This window comes from Nerophis ophidion, linkage group LG19, assembly GCF_033978795.1.
Source record: "Nerophis ophidion isolate RoL-2023_Sa linkage group LG19, RoL_Noph_v1.0, whole genome shotgun sequence".
Taxonomy (NCBI): domain Eukaryota; kingdom Metazoa; phylum Chordata; class Actinopteri; order Syngnathiformes; family Syngnathidae; genus Nerophis; species Nerophis ophidion.
The window spans coordinates 20,057,903-20,079,226 of record NC_084629.1 but is presented as its reverse complement, the minus strand read 5'-3'; the positions used below and the strand labels follow the sequence as shown (position 1 = coordinate 20,079,226).

The following is a 21,324-nucleotide window of genomic DNA, read 5'->3' as shown; positions in this document are numbered from 1 at the left end:
TATCTTTGTCCATGTGATGTCAGATGAAACAAAAATTGAGCTGTTTGCCACAATATAATTGATCCCATTTTCAGTACACCCATAATAAATTCATAAAAGAACCAAACTTAATGGATTTTTTTGTGACCAACAAGTATGTGCTCCAATCACTCCATGACAAAAAAATGACAGTTGTAGAAATTATTGGAAACTTTTGATCGCGACTGTATATTTGTATACTATATGTTGTGTGTGCAGCCACCAGGGAAGCGTGTCTCAGGGTTGTCGGTCCAAGCCAAAGTAGATGTGTATTTGTGGTTTGGATCCTGCACGGACTCTTGCCACATGTTGGATGACCTGCCTGCAGGGTTCACGGCCGCTACAGGGGGCGCTGCTGCCAATATCCCACCCACTCACCTGAACTGTACAGGTAACATAGATACGTTAACGTCATTAAGTTTAGAATAGAATAGAATAGAGTTTTAATGTCATTATTGCAATGAACAGGTTCAAAGAACAACGAAATTGGAGCAGCTCCTCCTAAGGTGCATATACAATATGGTAGTATAAATAGTTTAAAAAAAAAAAAAAAAAAAAAGATAGAGATGACAGATGTATCTATGTATATGTATCTACACAGATGCATATATGCATGCATATGAATACATATACACACATACATAAAACATTATTGCACATTGTAGTCCGAAAAAATAGAAAAACATTTAAACATTACACATGAGGACATGATGGACATATTGTGCTCACTCAGTGCCTGTTTAATGCTACTATGGCTCTTGGGTAAAAGCTATTTTTTAGTCTATTGGTGCTCGCTTTTAGCACCCTGTAGCGTCTGCCTGAGGGTAGCAGTTCCAGGTGGCTGTGCCCGGGGTGGAATGGGTCTTTCAGGATGCTCTGTGCTTTCCTGAGACAGCGGGAGCTGTACAGGTCAGCCAGGGGGGGGCAGGGGGCATCCGATTAACTTCTGTTTTTTTTATTTTATTGTCATTAAGTTTATTTCCAGGTTTTGTTTTTACGTGCGCGTTTTCTGTGTGTTTTTTTAATTTTTATGTGTGTTCTGTGCGTGACTATGTGTGTTTGTTTGTTTTATGCTCTTTTAATGTATTTTATATGTGTGCAGTTGTCTGTCGCTTGTTTTTGCGCTTTGTATGTGTTTTATGCATGTTTGGAAGTTGTATGCTTGTTTTTGTGTTCAAAGCATGTTCATGTGTGTTTTATGCATGTTCTTTCGTTTTTGTGTGTTTTACGCGTTTTTGTGTTTTATGCATGTTCATGTGTGTTCATGTGTGTTTTATGCATGATCGTGTGTGTGTGTGTATTATGCATGTTCATACATGTTTGTGTTTTCTGCATGTGCATGCGTGTTTGTGTATATTGTGCATGTTAATACGTTTTTGTGTATATTATCCATGTTCATGAGTTGTTGTGTGTATTATGCATGTTAATGCATGTATTATGCATGTTTATACGTTTTTGTTTGTATTTTGCAAGTTCATGAGTGTTTGTGTGTATTATGCATGTTTGGGTGTATTATGCATGTTCATACGTTTGTGTTTTATGCATGTTCATATGTTTTTGTGTGTATTTTGCATGTTCATGCGTGTTTGGGTGTATTATGCATGTTCATATGTTTTTGTGTGTATTCATGTTCATGAGTGGCTGTGTGTATTATGCATGTTCATACGTTTTTGCGTGTATAATGGATGTTTATGCGTGTTTGTGTGTATTATGAATGTTCATACGTATATTATGCACGTTCATACGTTTTTATATGTATTATGCATGTTCATGCGTGTTTGTGTGTATTATGCATGTTCATAGGTTTTTGTGTTTTATGCATTTTCATGCGTGTTCGTGTGTATTACGCATGATCATATGATTTTGTGTTTTTATGCATGTTCATGTGTGTATTATGCATGTTTGGGTGTATTATGCATGTTCATATGTTTGTGGTTTATGCATGTTCATGCGTGTTTGTGTGTACTATGCATGTTCACATGTTTTTGTGTGTATTTTGCATGTTCATGGGTGTTTGGGTGTATTATGCATGTTTGGGTGTATTATGCATGTTCATACATTTGTGTTTTATGCATGTTCATACATTTGTGTTTTATGCATGTTCATGTGTGTTTGTGTGTACTATGCATGTTCACATGTTTTTGTGTGTATCTTGCATGTTCATGCGTGTTTGGGTGTATTATGCATGTTCATACGTTTGTGTTTTATGCATGTTCATGCGTGTTTGTGTGTACTATGCATGTTCATATGTTTTTGTGTGTATTTTGCATGTTCATACGTTTGTGTTATGCATATTCATGCGTGTTTGTTTGTATTATGCATGTTCATATATTTTTCTGTGTATTATCCATGTTTATGAGTGTTTGTGTGTATTATGCATGTTCATGCGTATATTATGCACGTTCATACGTTTTTATATGTATTATGCATGTTCATGCGTGTTTTTGTGTATTATGCAAGTTAATGCGTGTTTGTGTGTGTTATGCATGTTTGTGTGTATTATGCATGTTCATATGTTTTTGTGTGTATTATGCATGTTCATTCGTGTTTGTGTGTATTATGTATGTTCATGCGTGTTTGTGTGTATTACGCATGTTCATACGTTTTTGTGTTTTATGCATGTTCATGTGTGTATAATGCCTGTTCATACGTTTGTGTATGTTATGCATGTTCATACATTTTTTGTGTATTATGCATGTTCATGTGTGTATTATGCATGTTCATATGTTTTTGTGTTTTATGCATGTTCCTGCGTGTTTGAGTGTATTACGCATGTTCATACGTTTTTGTGTTTTTATGCATGTTCATGCTTGTTTGTGTGTATTATGCATGTTCATACATTCTTGTGTGTATTATGCATGTTCATGCGTGTTTGTGTGTATTATGCATGCTCATACGTTTGTGTCTATTATGCATGTTCATACATTTTTGTGTGTACTATGCATGTTCATGCGTGTTTGTGTATTATGCATGTTCAAACGTTTTTGCGTTTTATGCATGTTCATGTGTGTTTGAGTGTATTACACATGTTCATACGTTTTTGTGTTTTTATGCATGTTCATGCTTGTTTGTGTGTATTATGCATGCTCATACGTTTGTGTATATTATGCATGTTCATACATTTGAGTGTATTATGCATGTTCATGCGTGTTTGTGTGTATTATGCATGTTCAAACGTTTTTGCGTTTTATGCATGTTCATTTGTGTTTGAGTGTATTACACATGTTCATACGTTTTTGTGTTTTATGCATGTGCATGCTTGTTTGTGTGTATTACGCATGTTCAAACATTTTTGTGTTTTATGCATGTGCATGCTTGTTTGTGTGTATTACGCATGTTCAAACGTTTTTACGTTTCATGCATGTTCATGCGTCTTTGTGTGTATTATACATGTTCATTTGTGTGTGTATTATGCATGTTATTGCGTGTTTGTGTGTATTATGCATGTCTGATGTGTGCTGTGTATGCATGTTTGGGTATTTGTGTGTTTAATGTATGCTGTATGTATGGTCATGTATGTTTGTGTTTTATCTTTATTTTGTTTGTTCTATGTGTTGTATGCATGTTTAATGTGTGTTTTATGCCTGTTTAGTTTTGTGTTCTAAATTTTGTCTACATGCTTGATACATGTTTATGCCAGTTTGTGTTTCGTTTGTTATATGCATGTTTTGTTTGTTGTATGTGTGTTGTGTGTGTTGTATGCATGTTTTTGAGTGTTATATGCATGTTTTGTGTGTTCTATGGTGTTCTCTGCATGTTAATGCATGTTTTTGTGTGTTTTACAAGTGTTTGTGTGTTTTGTGCATGTCTGTGTGTTTAATGTGTATTTTAAATGTGTTCTTTATGTTGGTTATGTGTCTTTTCTGTCTGTTAATATGTGTTTTACGTGTGTCTCCAGAGCAGCACCAGTTCCAGCTAAGGTGTCACATGTATCAGGCTCGCGGGCTGATTGCTGCCGACAACTCGGGTCTGTCCGACCCGTTTGCTCGCGTCACCTTTCTGTCACACAGCCAGACCACCAACGTAAGCGGGTGCATAATCCTACATTGTGAAAGTATGACAGTACGTGTTTATTGTGTGTCAGGTAATCAGTCAGACTCTGAGTCCAACGTGGAACCAGTGCCTGCAGATGAGTGGCATCCTGCTGAGCGGTGACCTTCGGCACATCCTGGAGGAACCACCGAGACTCGTCATCGAAGTGTACGATGACGACGCCCTGGTACGTATTCACAGTATACATTGTATAGTACAGTATATGGAGAAGTACATGTTTTATTTGGGTCTCTCAATGACCCTCTTCTCTGCCATCTTAACCCCACAACGCAGGGCAAGGCTGAGTATCTGGGGGCTACGGTAGCGAACCCCGAAGTCCATTTGTTCTCCGAGCCGTACACGCCCCCCACCCTGCGGTACAGCCCGTTGCATCACGGCAGCCAATCAGGGGGAGAGCTGCTGGCGGCCTTCGAGCTAGTTCAGGTCAGCTGAGCCACGTTCCGATGTGTCTTGCTCTCATTCGCAAGGACAAAAAAACGTAAAGAGACGTGTTGGTCCGCATGTGCAGATCGCCATGTCTGGAGAGAAAAGTCTGCCCCACTTGGAGGAGCAGGAAGGAGGCGTCTTCACGGTCCCTGCCAACATCCGGCCTGTTCTCAGCCCCTACAGACTAGAGGTGTTCTTTCTCTCACTTCCTGTCTCTTGTTTTGTATCTAGTACCATGAAGGGCATGTTGTCCATCTTTGTCCTTTTGATATTGTCAGCAAACTATATTAACACAATAAATTTCGCCATTATTAAAGGCCTACTGAAATGAGATGTTCTTATTTAAACGGGGATAGCAGGTCCATTCTATGTGTCATGCTTGATCATTTCGCAATATTGCCATATTTTTGCTGAAAGGACTTAGTAGAGAACATCCACGATAAAGTCCACAACTTTTGGTGCTGATAAAAAAGCCTTGCCTTTACCGGAAGTCGCAGACGATGACATCACAAGGGTGAGGGCTCCTCACGTCCTCACATTGTTTATAATGGGAGCCTCCAGCAGCAAGCGCTATTCGGACCGAGAAAACGACAATTTCCCCATTAATTTGAGCGAGGATAAAAGATTTGTGGATGATTATATTGATAGCGAAGGACTAAAAATAAAAAAGGCTATTGCATTGGGATGGATTCAGATGTTTTTAAACACATTTACTAGGATAATTCTGGGAAATCCCTTATCTTTCTATTGTGTTGCTAGTGTTTTAGTGAGATTAAATAGTACCTAATAGTCGGAGGGGTGTGTCCACGGGTGTCTTGAGGCCAGTGTCTGAGGGAAGTCACAGCAGATACAAGGTAAGAGGCGACTTTTTAACACAATTTTCTCACCGAAACCTGCTGGTTGACAAGTGGTCGGGAACCATGTTCGCTTGACCGCTCTGATCCATAGGAAAGCTTCACCTCCAGGAATTTTAAACAAAGAATCACCGTGTGGCTGAAGGCTAAAGCTTCCCAACTCCATCTTTCTAATTTGACTTCTACATTATTAATTGAACAAATTGCAAAAGATTCAGCAAAACAGATGTCCAAAATACTGTTTAATTGCGCAATGAAAAGAGACGACTTTTAGCCGCTAATATTTCCTGACAGTCCGTGACGTCACGCGCACGCGTCATCATTTCGCGACGTTTTCAACAAGAAACTCCGCGGGAAATTTAAAATTGCAATTTAGTAAACTAAACCGGCCGTATTGCCATGTGTTGCAATGCTAATATTTCATCATTGATATATAAACTATCAGACTGCGTGGTCGGTAATAGTAGGTTTCAGTAGGCCTTTAAATGTGTTTGTGTCCACCAGCTTTTGTTTTGGGGTCTTTTTTTTAAACTTTATTTCACTTTCTGTCTCATGTTTCACATCTAGTACTCTGAAGGGCATGTTTTCCATCTGTGTCCTTTTTATATTGTCAAAAAATATCAACACAATAAAATGTCACCATTTTGAAGTGTTTGTGTCCACCAGCTTTTATTTTGGGGTCTTACTTTGACTTTCTTTCACTTCCTGTCACTTGTTTCACATTTACTACTCGGAAGGGCACGTTTTCCATCTATGTCCTTTTTATATTGTCGACAAATGATAACACAAAAAAAATGTCACCATTTTGAAGTGTTTGTGTGCACCAGCTTTTAATTTGGGGTCTTACTTTGACTTTATTTCACTTTCTGTCTCATGTTTCACATTTAGTACTCTGAAGGGCATGTTTTCCATCCACGTCCTTTTTATATTGTCAACAAATGATAACACAAAAAAATTCACCATTTTGAAGCGTTTGTGTGCACCAGCTTTTATTGTGGGGTCCTACTTTGACTTTCTTTCACTTCCTGTCTCTTGTTTCACATCTAGTACTCTGAAGGGCAAGTTTACCTCAGCTCATCATACATGTGCGCCTTTTAAATTGTCAACAAATGATATTAACACGATAAAATGTCACCCTTTCAAAGTGTGTTTGTGTCCACCAGGTTTTATTTTGGGGTCTAAGAGAGCTGAAGAAGGTTCAGTTGCTGTCTGTTGATCGTCCTCAGGTACACTCAAATAAATATGTACTTATATTTTACATGAGTTTGAACCTTTTATGTTATCTGATATGTTAATTGCTAATGTTGTATGCCACATTTATACATGTTTACAATGTATTTGTGAACATTTAGTCCAGCAGTATTCGTTAAGAATCCTGTTTTAACCACGTGAATACATTTGTAAACTACTTATAGCAGCAGGTATTGTGACCCTGAGCTAAGGTATGCCTTTTTGAGGCCCTTAACATGCACGAAAAGTCCCCCGTATTTTTGCAGGTGTGGCAGGAATGGCCTAAATAATTATATTTTGGGGGTCTCGAAACTGACATTTCAAAATTAGCTCTCAGGCGCCACCTTTGAAATTAGAAAAAAAATTAGCCCCTCCTACCAGTTTTACGTATCTCACACGAAAATCGCAAGAGATGTCTATCATGACAGGACGCACATAAGTCTCAGAAACCCATAGCGAAAACAAACAGGAAGTCGACCATCTTTGTTTTCTTCCTCCATTTTTCTGTGAAAAAAAAGGGTCATACTTTAACAAACTCGTCCTAGGAACTTTGACCAAATGAGTCGTGGTTAAAATTACAGATACTACACAGACAGGAGATGATAAATTCCAAACAAATTTTTCCGGCGCCTTAAGATATGGGTGTGGTATGGTGCCAAACATTGCTCCGATGGTTTTTTGCCATTTTTCGGCGAAAAAAAGGGTCATACTTTAATGAACTCGTCCTAGGGATTTTGACAAAATAAGTCAAGGTTAAAATTACAGATACCACGCTAATGCTAAAACATTTTTCTTGCGCTTTAAAATTTGGGCATGGTATAACACCAAACTTTGCTCGGATGGTTTTTCACCATTTTTCTGCGGGAAAAAAAGGGTCGTACTTTTATGAACTCATCCAAGGGACTTTGACCAAATGAGTTGTGGTTAAAATAACAGATACTTCACATATAGGCAAGGATAAGTTACTAAAAAAAATGTTCTGCGTCTTAAGATGTGGGCGTACTATGGCGCCAAACCTTGCTCTGATGGTTTTTCGCCATTTTTCTGCAGAAAAAAAGGGTCATACTTCAATGAACTCGTCCTAGGGATTTTGACAAAATAAGTCAAGGTTAAAATTACAGATACTACGCTAATGCTAACACATTTTTCTTGCGCTTTAAAATTTGGGCATGGTATAACACCAAACTTTGCTCCGATGGTTTTTCACCATTTTTCTGCGGGAAAAAAAGGGTCGTACTTTTATGAACTCATCCAAGGGACTGACCAAATGAGTTGTGGTTAAAATAACAGATACTTCACATATAGGCAAGGATAAGTTACTAACAATTTTTTTCTGCGTCTTAAGATGTGGGCGTACTATGGCGCCAAACCTTGCTCTGATGGTTTTTCGCCATTTTTCTGCAGAAAAAAAGGGTTCGCACTTCTTTGAACTCGTCCTAGGGACTTTGACCAAATGAGTCCTGGTTAAAATTGCAGATATTACACATATTGGCGATGGTAAATTGCAAAAAAAAATGTCCTTCGCCTTAAAATGTTGCCATGGTATGTCGCCAAACATTGCTTGGATGGTTTTTCGCCATTTTTCTGCAAAACAATGGGTCGTACTTTTACGAAGTCGTCCTACGGACATTGATCAATTGAGTCGTGGTTAAAATTCCAGATATTATACACATAGGTGATGATAAATTGTGAATACATTTTTCCTTCGCCTTATAAAGAGAGCATGGTATGGCGCCAAACATTGCTCCGATGGTTTTTCGCCATTTTTCTGCAAAAAAAAGGTTGTACTTTTACAAAGTCATCCTAGGGACTTTGATCAAATGAGTTGTGGTTAAAATGACAAACTACACATATAGGCGCTAATAAATTGCAAATAAATTTTTCCTGTGCCATCAGATGTGTGCGTGGTATGACGCCAAACATTGCTCCAAAGAGTCGCCACAAACACGAAACTTTGATAACTTGGCTCCACAAATTCAGATCTTGATCTTATTCAGTATAAATGATGATGATGATGATGATGGATACCTGTTCATACCTACTGGTAGTGGGCGGAGCTTAACGGCGAAAACTGCCCCACGCCATCTCCAATACAACTCATTTCTATACATTAGGTGATCAGAGATGATAAACTGCAAAAAATATTTAGCATATGACAGGATGTGGGCGTGGCATGACACCAAACTTTGATGTGATGGTTCGCCAAAAAACACCTCCGTTTCACAAGTTCAGATTTTGATTCCAATTACTACAAATTGCTAAAAAGTTTGTAGTGGCTTTATTTTATTTCAATCAATCAATCAATCAATGTTTACTTATATAGCCCTAAATCACTAGTGTCTCAAAGGGCTGCACAAACCACTACGACATCCTCGGTAGGCCCACATAAGAGCAAGGAAAACTCACACCCAGTGGGACATCGGTGACAATAATGACCCAGTGGGACGTCGGTGACAATGATGACTATGAGAACCTTGGAGAGGAGGAAAGCAATGGATGTCGAGCGGGTCTAACATGATACTGTGAAAGTTCAACATGATGCTGTGAAAGTTCAATCCATAATGGATCCAACACAGTCGCGAGAGTCCAGTCCAAAGCGGATCCAACACAGCAGCGAGAGTCCCGTTCACAGCGGAGCCAGCAGGAAACCATCCCAACCGGAGGCGGATCAGCAGCGCAGAGATGTCCCCAGCCGATACATTTTTGCAGTGAAAGCCCCTAATGAAATTGCTGTGGGTTTTTTTTCTATACATTTAGATGCCTTTTTGGGGCCCTTAACCAAAAGTCCCCATATTTCGCAGGCACATCATGTATGACAAAAAAACGTTATAGTTTGGGGGTCCCGAAATGTTTGGTGGCGGCTCAGGGCATCGGGAAGGACGTGACCACACTCAGCGGGGGCAAGGGCCTGTTCAACTGTTCTAAATTAACAATTATCGACCAGAAGTATTCATTTGTGAGATATTGGTAGATAACATTCTTTTGCATGCAGGTGTTCATAGAATGTGGCGGAAAAACGCTGCGGTCTTCCGTCATCCAGCGGTACAAGTCCAACCCCAACTTCACCACGCTGGTTGACACAATTGAACTGGTAGGTACATTTTGATTTTGATATACTATATGTACTGTGTGTTTATACTATGGGTGCAACGGTTCTCACAAAACCCATGGTTCGGTTCAGCTTGGGCTTACATTGTTATTTTTAAAACCGTCCAGAACAGAATATATACCAATACATTCATCAGCTGGGCTTCTTACCAAAATATAAACTTAAAATAGTCTTTGAAAGTTCTAAAGTAACTCAGGGGTGCCTGAACGCACCAGTTACGGTATGTGCTATGAGACGCAAAAGTGAAAAATAACATTAACTTTGTCCAATGCTGCTGCAAATAGATGTACCGCATTCTTCGGACTATAAGGCGAACTTAAAATCATTTTACTTTCTCAAAAATCGGCGGTGCACCTTTTAACCCAGTGCGCCTAATGTTCGGATTAATTCTGGTCGTACTTACCGACCCTTGAAGCAAATTGGTACATGGTGTAATGATAAGTGTGCCCAGTGGATGGCAGTCGCAAATGGGAAATACATGTGGACTGCATGTTGACGTCTGTTCAATAAATGACGCTAGCAAATACAGGTTATCAAGCAACACCAAAACGGATGCTTCATTGAGAATTTAGAACATTACTCACGGCGCTCGGAAATCTGTCCAAATGATTTAGTACGATGTTTGGTAAGATAGTACCACACCGCTTGATGGATTGTCTGAGAATTACGGCTACCATAGTCAGACGTAATGTGCTTCAAAATATGGTATTGTTATGGTGTGTGTAAAAGGACTACAAAATGGGACCTATTAGCAGACATACAGTGGGGCAAAAAAGTATTTAGTCAGCCACCGATTGTGCAAGTTCTTCCACTTAAAATGATGACAGAGGTCTGTAATTTTCATCATAGGTACACTTCAACTGTGAAAGACAGAATAAGAAAAAAAAATCCAGGAATTCACATTGTAGGAATTTTAAAGAATTTATTTGTAAATTATTGTGGAAAATAAGTATTTGGTCAACCATTCAAAGCTCTCACTGATGGAAGGTTTTGGCTCAAAATCTCACGATACATGGCCTCATTCATTCTTTCCTTAACACGGATCAATTGTCCTGTCCCCTTAGAAGAAAAACAGCCCCAAAGCATGATGTTTCCACTCCCATGCTTCACAGTAGGCGTGGTGTTCTTGGGATGCAACTCAGTATTCTTCTTCCTCCAAACACGAGTTGAGTTTATACCAAAAAGTTATATTTTGGTTTCATCTGACCACATGACATTCTCCCAATCCTCTGCTGTATCATCCATGTATCCATTTTGGTATAAACTCAACTCAACGATTACGCAAAACCAACCTTTCTTACTTTCTGGTACCTGCTGCTGTGTATTTGGGATCGCCAAGTCTCGAATATTTGCGAGCGTCCACCATTGTAGTCCACGTCGTAGTCGACAAGCTCCTTTTTTTTCTCCATCTTCTTGTTACGGGGCGTTATTCCACCATTGTTGCCAATTCTAATAAAAAGTAGCCTAAAGTTCTAACTTATATCTGTCACTCAATATATCAAGATAGTTTTCAACCGTATCACCCAGCCCTGCATTACACATACCTAATTATATCTTAATATTGAACTTTGACAGCAAAATTGATTTTATTTTAAGTTTTATGAAGACCTACAGTATATTGTGACAGATTTTAATAAAATCTTCAAATCTTTACAAAAGCCCTAACAATGATCTTGTGGCCCTAAACAACCACATAGACCTGCTTGATTTAAGAGGGAACATACAAGGAGAAAACTACACAGAACTTAAAGGGGAACATTATCACAATTTCAAAAGGGTTAAAAACAATAAAAATCAGTTCCCAGTGGCTTGTTTTATTTTTCGAAGTTTTTTTCAAAATTTTACACCTCCCGGAATATCCCCAAAAAAAGCTTTAAAGTTCTTGATTTTCGCTATTTGCGATGTGACAGTCCATTTCCCTGTGACGTCATACAGGGCTGCCAATACAAACAAAATGGCGGTTACCACAGCAAGATATAGCGACATTAGCTCGGATTCAGACTCGGATTCAGACTCGGATTTCAGCGGCTTAAGTTATTCAACAGATTACGCATGTATTGAAACAGATGGTCGGAATATGGAGTCAGATAGCGAAAACGAAATTGAAGAAGAAATTGAAGCTATTGAGCGAATAGCTATTGACGCTATTCGGCCATAGCATGGGTGTACCCAATGAAGTGGCCCATAGCATGGCTGCCTTATTAGCATCGCCGGTAAAATGTGCAGACCAAACGATCAGGACTTTAGCATCTTGTGACACTGGAGCAACTTAAACCAGTCGATTGGTAAGTGTTTGATTCGCATTAAATGTGGGTATCTAGTTTCAAATGTACATACAGCTAGCGTAAATAGCATGTTAGCATCGATTAGCATAGCATGTTAGCATCGATTAGCTGGCAGTCATGCCGTGACCAAATATGTCTGATTAGCACATAAGTCAACAACATCAACAAAACTCACTTTTGTGATTTCGTTGACTTAATCGTTGCAAATGCATCTGCAGGTTATCCATACATCTCTGTGCCATGTCTGTCTTAGCATCGCCGGTCAAATGTGCAGACACTTTGGTACATTCAATGGGGCTCTGGCGGCAGATTTCTTGCCAGTGGTGCAACTTGAATCCATCCCTGTTAGTGTTGTTACACCCTCCGACAACACGCCGACGAGGCATGATGTCTCCAAGGTTCCAAAAAATAGTCGAAAAAACGGAAAATAACAGAGCTGAGACCCGGTGTTTGTAATGGGAAAATGAAAATGGCAGGTGTGTTACCTCGGTGACGTCACGTTCTGACGTCATCGCTAAAAGACCGATAAACAGAGAGGCGTTTAATTTGCCAAAATTCACCCATTTAGAGTTCGGAAATCGGTTTAAAAAAAAATACATGGTCTTTTATCTGCAACATCAAAGTATATATTGACGCTTGCATAAGTTTGGTGATAATGTTCCCCTTTAAAAAAAAAAAAATACATAAAAAACTTGTTATTGGACAATCAGTTACTTTTCGTCTCCTGTAGGAGTTACCGGAGAACGAGCACCTCCACCCCCCGCTCAGCATCACAGTTGTCGACTGGCGGGCGTTCGGCCGCAGCACGCTGGTTGGCAACCACGTCATCAACAACCTGATGACTTTCAAATACGTGGCTCCCCCGCCTGCCGCCCGAAAGACACACACGGAACCGCCAAAACCAGGACACGCTACGGGTACTACACAGAACCACATCTGTTTTGTTGTTTCGTTTTCGCCGTGACTTGTCTCTGGTCTAGGAGCCGCTGGAGAGACATCTTCCGCCGTGGCGTCGACTCGTCCAGATGTCCTCATCACCGTGGAGGAAGATGCCCCTCCTCCTCCCCACCAGAGCCCCACGAAGACTGACCCTGAAAGGAAGAAGGTGAGCCTTTCATAAAGTTCTCTACCTGCCACAATCCAGCTCACATGCCATGCTGTGGGTGTGACATGTCAGGAGAGGCGCACTCGGAGCAGCCGTCGTTCCACCAAGCGGCGGAGGCGGACCATCGCTGACGAGTCGGCGGAGTGCGTCATTGACTGGTGGTCCAAATATTACGCATCAGTGGAGAAGCAGGTAGCCCTGAATTCGGGGTGCCAATTTAACGGCCTCAATCGTTAACATTAGCATTTCAATCGTAGCATTTTGCAGGTGTACACCTCATATTTTATCACTTATGCTAGCGTTAGTATGCTTGCTTTTTTTCCCGCTAGTTTTATAGGTGTACACTTCAGTCATATTTTGGTACTTGCTGCACGGTAATGGTAGCGTGCTAGCATTCAAACACATTTTTCAGGTCCACACCTGAGAGTATTATATTTTGGTACTTGACACGTTACTCTTGGCATTTTATAGCATGCCAGCATTTTCAGCTAATCCAACAGGTACAAACCTCTGTGACATATTTTGTATTTCACGAAAGCTATCTGTAAACATGCTAGATTTGTTTAGCTCATTTTGCTCATATTTTTTGTTACTTGACGCTATCTGGCCGGTGTGCTAACTGTTAGCATTTCAGTTCGGCCTTGGCTGATGAGCAGTAAATTTCTACATAAATTGCATTTTCTAGTTCATTGAAAAAAAAAAATATATATATATATATGTGTCTTGATTGGATTATCCAGAGAATAGTGCTCGATACCGTGGTAGAGCGCAATATGTAGCTGTGGGAAAAAATCACAAGACTACTTCATCTCTACAGATCTGTTTCATGAGGGGTTCCCTCAATCATCAGGAGATTTTAATGGAAGCATTCACATACAATGGTTTATATAGAGCACAGAGTGGGTGGGTACAAGCAGGCGTAGGGTGTGGTGATTGGCTCATGTGTTACCTAGGAGGTGTTTCCGTTTGTGGCGGCATGTTGAAATGATTTCACTGCGCTTGTTGAGGGATGATAAATCTGGATGATATATAATAAACAGTTTCTCTTTTAAGCATAGGTTGCATCTTTTATTACCACTGTTGTAAGGTGAGCTGGATGCAAGAATTTGCCATGTTATTGAATATTCAACAAGAACAACATTAAATTGAGCTACAGCTGTATGAATAACATGCAACAAATCATTTCAAACCACAACAAAGCAATTGCAAAAGGACTGCCTACCCCCAGACTAAACGACTCTGAAACCAATAATGAATGTAACTGTCGCAAGAAACCTGATTGCCCTCTCAACGGAAGGTGCTTACAGACATCAGTCGTTTACCAAGCAAAGGTAATACGCAAGGACATTAACACTTCCGACACGTACGTAGGATTAACCGAAGGAGCGTTCAAAACAAGATGGAATAATCACAACGCCTCCTTTAGAAACCAGACTTTGCAGAATTCTACAGAACTCAGCAAACACATTTGGAACCTCAAAGACAATAATGTTGAATATTCAATAACATGGCAAATTCTTGCATCCAGCTCACCTTACAACAGTGGTAATAAAAGATGCAACCTATGCTTAAAAGAGAAACTGTTTATTATAGATCATCCAGATTTATCATCCCTCAACAAGCGCAGTGAAATCATTTCAACATGCCGCCACAAACGGAAACACCTCCTAGGTAACACATGAGCCAATCACCACACCCTACGCCTGCTTGTACCCACCCACTCTGTGCTCTATATAAACCATTGTATGTGAATGCTTCCATTAAAATCTCCTGATGATTGAGGGAACCCCTCATGAAACAGATCTGTAGAGATGAAGTAGTCTTGTGATTTTTTTCCCACACCTAAATATATATATATATATATATATATATATATATATATATATATATATATATATATATATATATATATATATATTGTACTGGTTTTGTAGGCAAATACTTCCAAAATGGCCCCTGCATGATTTATTTATTTTAAATTAGATTTTTTTTTTTTTTTTTTAAATACCTGCATTTAACTGTTTTCGTTCCAGACCAAACAGACTGAAGGCTCTCTGCTGCCCCAAGTCTTCGAAAAAGGTAAGGACCTGTAAGTTGTTGTGTTAGGACAATTCCAGCTCACAGCAACGTAGCTGCAGCATAATTCTGATTAGTAGCAAATATGGCCGCTCCTCCCTATGCGCAGATGGTACGTAGGGTTGCACGATCTGTGGGTGGGCCTGTTTTGTGTTAAAAAGTAGAATGTCAATTGTTAAATGACGGGATCGTCGTTTGAAACATTTTTCTAGCTCCTTCCTACTCTGTCACTGATAAGACTATATCGGTAATGACATTGTTCTACATTGTCCACTGTGGGGCGCAGCATTAGTGCTGGTCTTGTAAGGCAGTCCTGGAAGGTTCGATTTCCTGGTCGAAGTTGTCAGGAAGATTTGAAAATTTATGTTTTTAATTATTTATTTACTGCTTATTATGTATTACATATTGTAGTTGTCAGTATTTATTTATTTTTTATTTATTTATTTTTATTTATTTCGGCAATCTTCACATAAAACAAAGAACAACAACAAAAAAAGAAAAAGAAAAAAAAACAAAAAAAAACACTCATTTGAGCAATGATTGAGCCGAAAGGGTGTAGGTTGAAGCAACGCTTATATAAACCTACCCCATCACAACAAGAACAAGGTTCAAAATATATAAAATCTAAAACATGCTTCACTTATATTACTCTTTTTTTAAACAATATAAAAGCAACATATATGTAGCACACGTCTCATATACACAGTATAACATTTAAATCAAACATATACATTTGTACACTTATATATTATATATACACAATTTATTTAAATTCCATATAAAGTGGTAATATATACATTTTAATATAACCTATATGTATAATTATGAAATCATAAATTGTATTTATATACATATTATATATTATTGTCTTTCTAAAACAATGTTTGCTCTTCTTTCTTATATTTACTAATGATAAATGATTTAAAAAGCTTTTTAAACTGGTCTATGTTGGTGCTGTGTTTTATTTCATCCTTTAAACAGTTCCATATTTTAACCCCTGCTATTGTTATACTCATTCTTTTCTGCGTTGTTCTACAATATTGGATCTTAAAAAGTAGTTCTCCTCTTAAATTATAATTCCCTTCTCTCTGTAAAAATCTTCTCTGTAACCCTGTTGGAAGTGAATATTTACTTGCTTTATAAATCATTTGGGCAGTCTTGAGTTGGATGAGATCTGGTAGTTTTAAATCAAATGTTTTTATAAATAATCCATTAGTGTGTTCTCAGGGTCCTGTGTTATGGATCAGTCTGATGGCCCTTTTTTTGCATTATGAATAGTGGTTGGATGTTCGTCCTGTATATATTTTCCCAAACTTCGAGACAGTAACTCAAATATGGTAAAACAAGTGTACACTAAAGAGTGTGTAATGTTTTTTGATTAAGAATGTGCCTTGTTTTACCCAGGACAGCAATACTTCTGGCCAACTTCCCTTTGATGTATGTAATGTGTGACTTCCAGCAGATCCTGTGGTCCAAGATCACACCCAAAAATTTGATTTTGTTTACTCTTTCTATACTAACATTGTCTATATATAATTTTACATCTATATAATTTCTCTTATTTCCAAATAACATAAAGTTAGTTTTATTTAGGTTTAATGATAATTTATTAGCATCAAACCATTTTTTTAGTTTACACATCTCCATGGTGACGGTCCTCAGGAGCTGCTGCAAGTCCACATCAGAACAGAGTACATTGGTGTCATCCGCAAATAACACATATTTAAAGTTTTCAGTTACTTTACAAATATCATTTATATACATGATGAACATCTTGGGCCCTAAGACTGACTGACCCCTGTGGTACCCCACATTTAATATTTAACCAACATGATTTTTTTTGTGATATCTGTACAAACTGCTTTCTATCAGATAAATAACTTTTTATCCATTCCAGAACAATACCCCTAAAACCATATTTTTCCATTTTTATAGTAAGAATACTATGGTCTACTGTATCAAAAGCCTTCTTAAGATCTAAGAATACTCCTATTGTATATTTATCTTTATCAATACTATCAGTTATTTCTTCAATTAAATCTGTTAATGCTTGTGCTGTTGATCGATAATTCCTGAAACCATACTGCCTAGCTGTCAATAATTCATTTTTTTCTACAAAGCCATTGCATCTGTTTATAAATATTTTTTCTAATATTTTGGAGAACTGTGGTAATATTGAGATTGGTCAGTAGTTTGTGAATAAGTGTCCGTCTCCCGCTTTGTGAATAGGAACAACATTTGCAATTTTCATTAGTTGAGGAAATACTCCCATTTCAAATGAGAGGTTAAATAGATACGCTAATGGAGCACTAATTCCATCTATCACATACTTAAAAGTTTGCATGTCTATATCATACACATCTTTGCTTGTTTTGTTCTTAAAACTTTTGACTATGTCCCTGATTTCTCTTTCTACTACTGGTTTTAAAAACATTGTTTTAGGGTTTGGGTTGATATAATCTGCTGCATCTATTTTTGTCCCTTCTATCTTTATCTCTTCTGCTAGTTTCGGTCCAATATTTATAAAATAATCATTAAATGTATTTACTATCACCTCCTTATCCTTAATCATGTTGTTATTTTCCATAAAGTATGGTGGGTATTGATTATCATCATTTTTATTTCTAATAATACCATTTAATATTTTCCATACACCTCTTATATTATTCTTGTTATATTCCAGTTTATTTATATAATAATCTTTTTTACACATTCTGATTATATTGATTAGTTTATTTTTATATTTTTTATATTTATTTTCATTTACTAAAGTTCTATTTTTTATAAATTCCTTATATAAAATATTCTTTTTTCTTACAGGCATTTTGGAGTCCTTTAGTCATCCACGGTTTAAACTCGCCGTACTTTGACTTCCTTTTATAATTTACTACTGGACAATTTCCATCATATAGTATTTTAAATGTGTTTAAGAATTCTTCATAAGCTGTATTAACTTCTTTTTTATCATAAATAGTATTCCAATTTTGCTTTTGTAGTTCATTCTTGAATTTGTTGAGCGTTTTCTCTGTTATGATTCTTTTATAGACAGTTTAACATTCATTCTTGATTTTAATTTTACTGGCACAGTTGTAGACCACAAAGACTGGGAGATGATCACTTATATCATTTATCAAGATTCCACATATTAGGTTGTCATCCATTATATTGGTAAATATATTGTCAATTAGGGTGGCACTATGTGATGTGATTCGTGTTGGTTTATTTATCAAAGATATCAAACTCATACTGTGCATTGTGTCTATAAATTCAGCTGTTTCTCTATTGCTACTTGTATGTATTAAGTCAATGTTAAAGTCTCCACTAATAAATATTTCTTTGTTATTCAATTTATAAAATAATCCTTCCATAGCTTTGGTGAAGGTTTCTATTTTGGATCCCGGAGTTCTATATATACAACTAACTAGGATATTTTTTCTTCCTTGTCTTATAATCTCTACCGTTATACATTCCATTACTTGTTCAATGATAGATGTCATATTTTCAACTTTAATAAAGTTTAGATTTTTATCAATATAGAGTGCTACTCCTCCTCCCTTTTTATCTATTCTATCCAAATGTACAAATTCATATCCATTCAGACCAAAATCTACACTTTTTTCTTGAGTTATCCAAGTTTCTGATATTGCTATAATGCTAAAAGGTTTTACAAATTGACTTAAATATTCCTTTATATGGTGAAAGTTTGCAGACAGACTTCTACTATTAATATGTATAATTGTTAATTGGTTACTTAATTTTATACTGTCATTATATTGTTCATCTGTATAATATTTGCAATTCATTGCTATGCCATTGAAGACATTTTTTTCAGGGTCTATCTCGTTTTCAAACATAGTGCAAAGTTCATATTTCACTCATTCATTTGCTGTTATATTAACATTCAATTACCAAGTTGGCAACATGATTTCTGGTTTCATCATTTGTACTTTTCAAGCTCCCCCATTTCTCTGATTACTAGAACCTTTGCTTCTTCAGGCGTGCCCTGTAGTTTTATCCAGACTTTGCAATTCCGTGTCCACGTGGACTGAATTTTCCCTTGTTTCTTTAGGGCCCTAGCCTGTCTTGCTATGTCCGAGTTTTTTTTTGTTAAGTGCTAATTAATGTACACTGCCGTACCGCTTAACTTTTTAGACTGTCTCAAAAGATCAGTTTTTACTTTCCAGTTCGTAAACCTTATAATAATTGCTTGTTTTGCCAAGTTATCCCTTCGAGGGAGGGTATGACAGGCAAGATAGCATTACTGTCTATTTCAATGTTCTTAGACTGAAAAAACTGCAGGACCTGTTGCTCCAGGTTTTCTAGCTCCGTCGTGGACTCATCCCCACCATTCTGTTCACCTGCAGTTGCTCGAGCATATGAGCGGTGTTTGGTGTTCAAGCCACTGACAATCACATCATCCATTTTTGTGTATTGTTCAAGTTCATCAACACGTCTTTCCAATATTTTAATTGATTTGTCTTTTTCTACAATTATTTTTTTTATCTCTCTAACTTCCTCCACTAGTTGAATAAGTGCAGTTGGTTGGTTTGCCACTCTGGACAACTCTTCAGACATAAAGTTAAGCGAGAGTTTTATTTCTTCCAGCTCGTCAACCTGTGCCTTCCTAGGAGGCATTGTTACTGTTGGTAGTTTAACCTTGGAGTACCTTGATCAGTAGGCTTTATGGCAGTCTGCTTGATCTGTTGGTGGTAGGTGCTGCTGTACTGGAGTTGGAGATATTGATGTTAATGAATGCTTGCTAATTCCTCAGGGCAGCAGCAGAGTGTTAGCCTCCTCAGGGCAACAGCAGCAGCAGAGTGTTAGCCTCCTCAGGGCAACAGCAGCAGCAGTGTGTTAGCCTCCTCAGGGCAGCAGCAACAGCAGAGTTTTAGCCTCCTCAGGGCAGCAGCAGCAGAGTGTTAGCCTCCTCAGGGCAGCAGCAGCAGAGTGTTAGCCTCCTCAGGGCAGCAGCAGCAGAGTGTTAGCCTCCTCAGGGCAGCAGCAGCAGCAGAGTGTTAGCCTCCTCAGGGCAGCAGCAGCAGAGTGTTAGCCTCCTTGTTTTTGTTCAGAATTTACTTACTATTATTAAATAATTAGTTCCAAAAACGTATAAAAATAATTTCACAGGAATAAAAAATGTTAAAAATGTTGAATTCCCCAGTTGGAGTTGTATCAGGAAGGTTTGCAAATGTATGTTCCTAATTATTTATCATTTTTATTTATTACTTACTACTATTCATTATTATCACATATTTAAATCCAAAAAAGTATAAAAATCGTTTCACAGGAATAAAAAAAGTTGAACATTTTCGATTCCCCAGTCGGATTTGTGTCAGGAAAATTTGCAAATGTATGTCCTAGTTATACATTTATTTTGTATTCATCATTATTTATTGTTCATGAATTTGTTTTTGTAATTTATTTATTATTATCACATAGAGCAGGGGTAGGGAACCTATGGCTCTAGAGCCAGATGTGCCTCTTTTGATGACTGCATCCGGCTCTCGGATAAATCTTAGCTGACATTAGTTAACACTGTAAGTAATAATAATTACGCTGTTAATCACTGTGTTAAAAATAACGTTCAAAATATAAAACATTCTCATGCCTTTTAATCCATCCATCCGTTTTTCCACCACACCAGTTCAAGAAGTCGCATTAATGGTAAGTAGTATTGTATTTATTATTGATTAGCTTCAGAATAACAATGTTAGTAAAAAAGAATAAGAGACTTATTGTATCCCAAAAATGTTGGTCTTACTTAAAAATGTCCAATAATTATTTGTTTGTTTAGCTTGTGTTTATTGCTATATCATTTGAAAAAGTATAAATATTTTCGATTCTCGGTCAAAGATGTGTCAGGAAGATTTGCAAATGTATGTTCTTAATTATTTGTTATTAATTATTAATTATTTATGAAATTATTATTTTTATTTATTTATTATGATCATATATTTAGTTCCAAAAAAGTATAAAAATCGTTTTTCCATAATAAAACACATTTATAATGAGTTGTGTCAGGAATGTTTGCAAATGCATATTCTTATTTATTTATTTATCATCATTTTTTAATCATGTATTGTTTATTTACTATTTACAAAAAAGTATAAAAATCATTTCACAGGAATTAAAAAAAGTTGAAAACTTTCGATTGGTTGAAATTATGTC

At 37.4% G+C, this 21,324-nt stretch overlaps 1 protein-coding gene across 2 annotated transcripts in view; it reads left to right on the top strand.

Annotated features, from left to right (window-relative positions):
• Window positions 1-21,324, top strand: part of fer1l6 (fer-1 like family member 6) — a 61,228-nt gene that overhangs the window by 25,538 nt on the left and 14,366 nt on the right. For both annotated transcript variants that reach the window (XR_009802936.1, XM_061879489.1), the window contains exons 21-31: window positions 238-409; window positions 3,917-4,041; window positions 4,103-4,237; window positions 4,345-4,494; window positions 4,580-4,687; window positions 6,515-6,577; window positions 9,574-9,672; window positions 12,706-12,892; window positions 12,956-13,080; window positions 13,153-13,272; window positions 15,114-15,159. Coding sequence is in view for 1 of the 2 variants with exons in the window: in XM_061879489.1 (XP_061735473.1) it covers window positions 238-409; window positions 3,917-4,041; window positions 4,103-4,237; window positions 4,345-4,494; window positions 4,580-4,687; window positions 6,515-6,577; window positions 9,574-9,672; window positions 12,706-12,892; window positions 12,956-13,080; window positions 13,153-13,272; window positions 15,114-15,159 (1,330 nt within the window). In the remaining variant the exon portion in view is untranslated. The remainder of the gene's footprint in view (window positions 1-237; window positions 410-3,916; window positions 4,042-4,102; window positions 4,238-4,344; window positions 4,495-4,579; window positions 4,688-6,514; window positions 6,578-9,573; window positions 9,673-12,705; window positions 12,893-12,955; window positions 13,081-13,152; window positions 13,273-15,113; window positions 15,160-21,324) is intronic.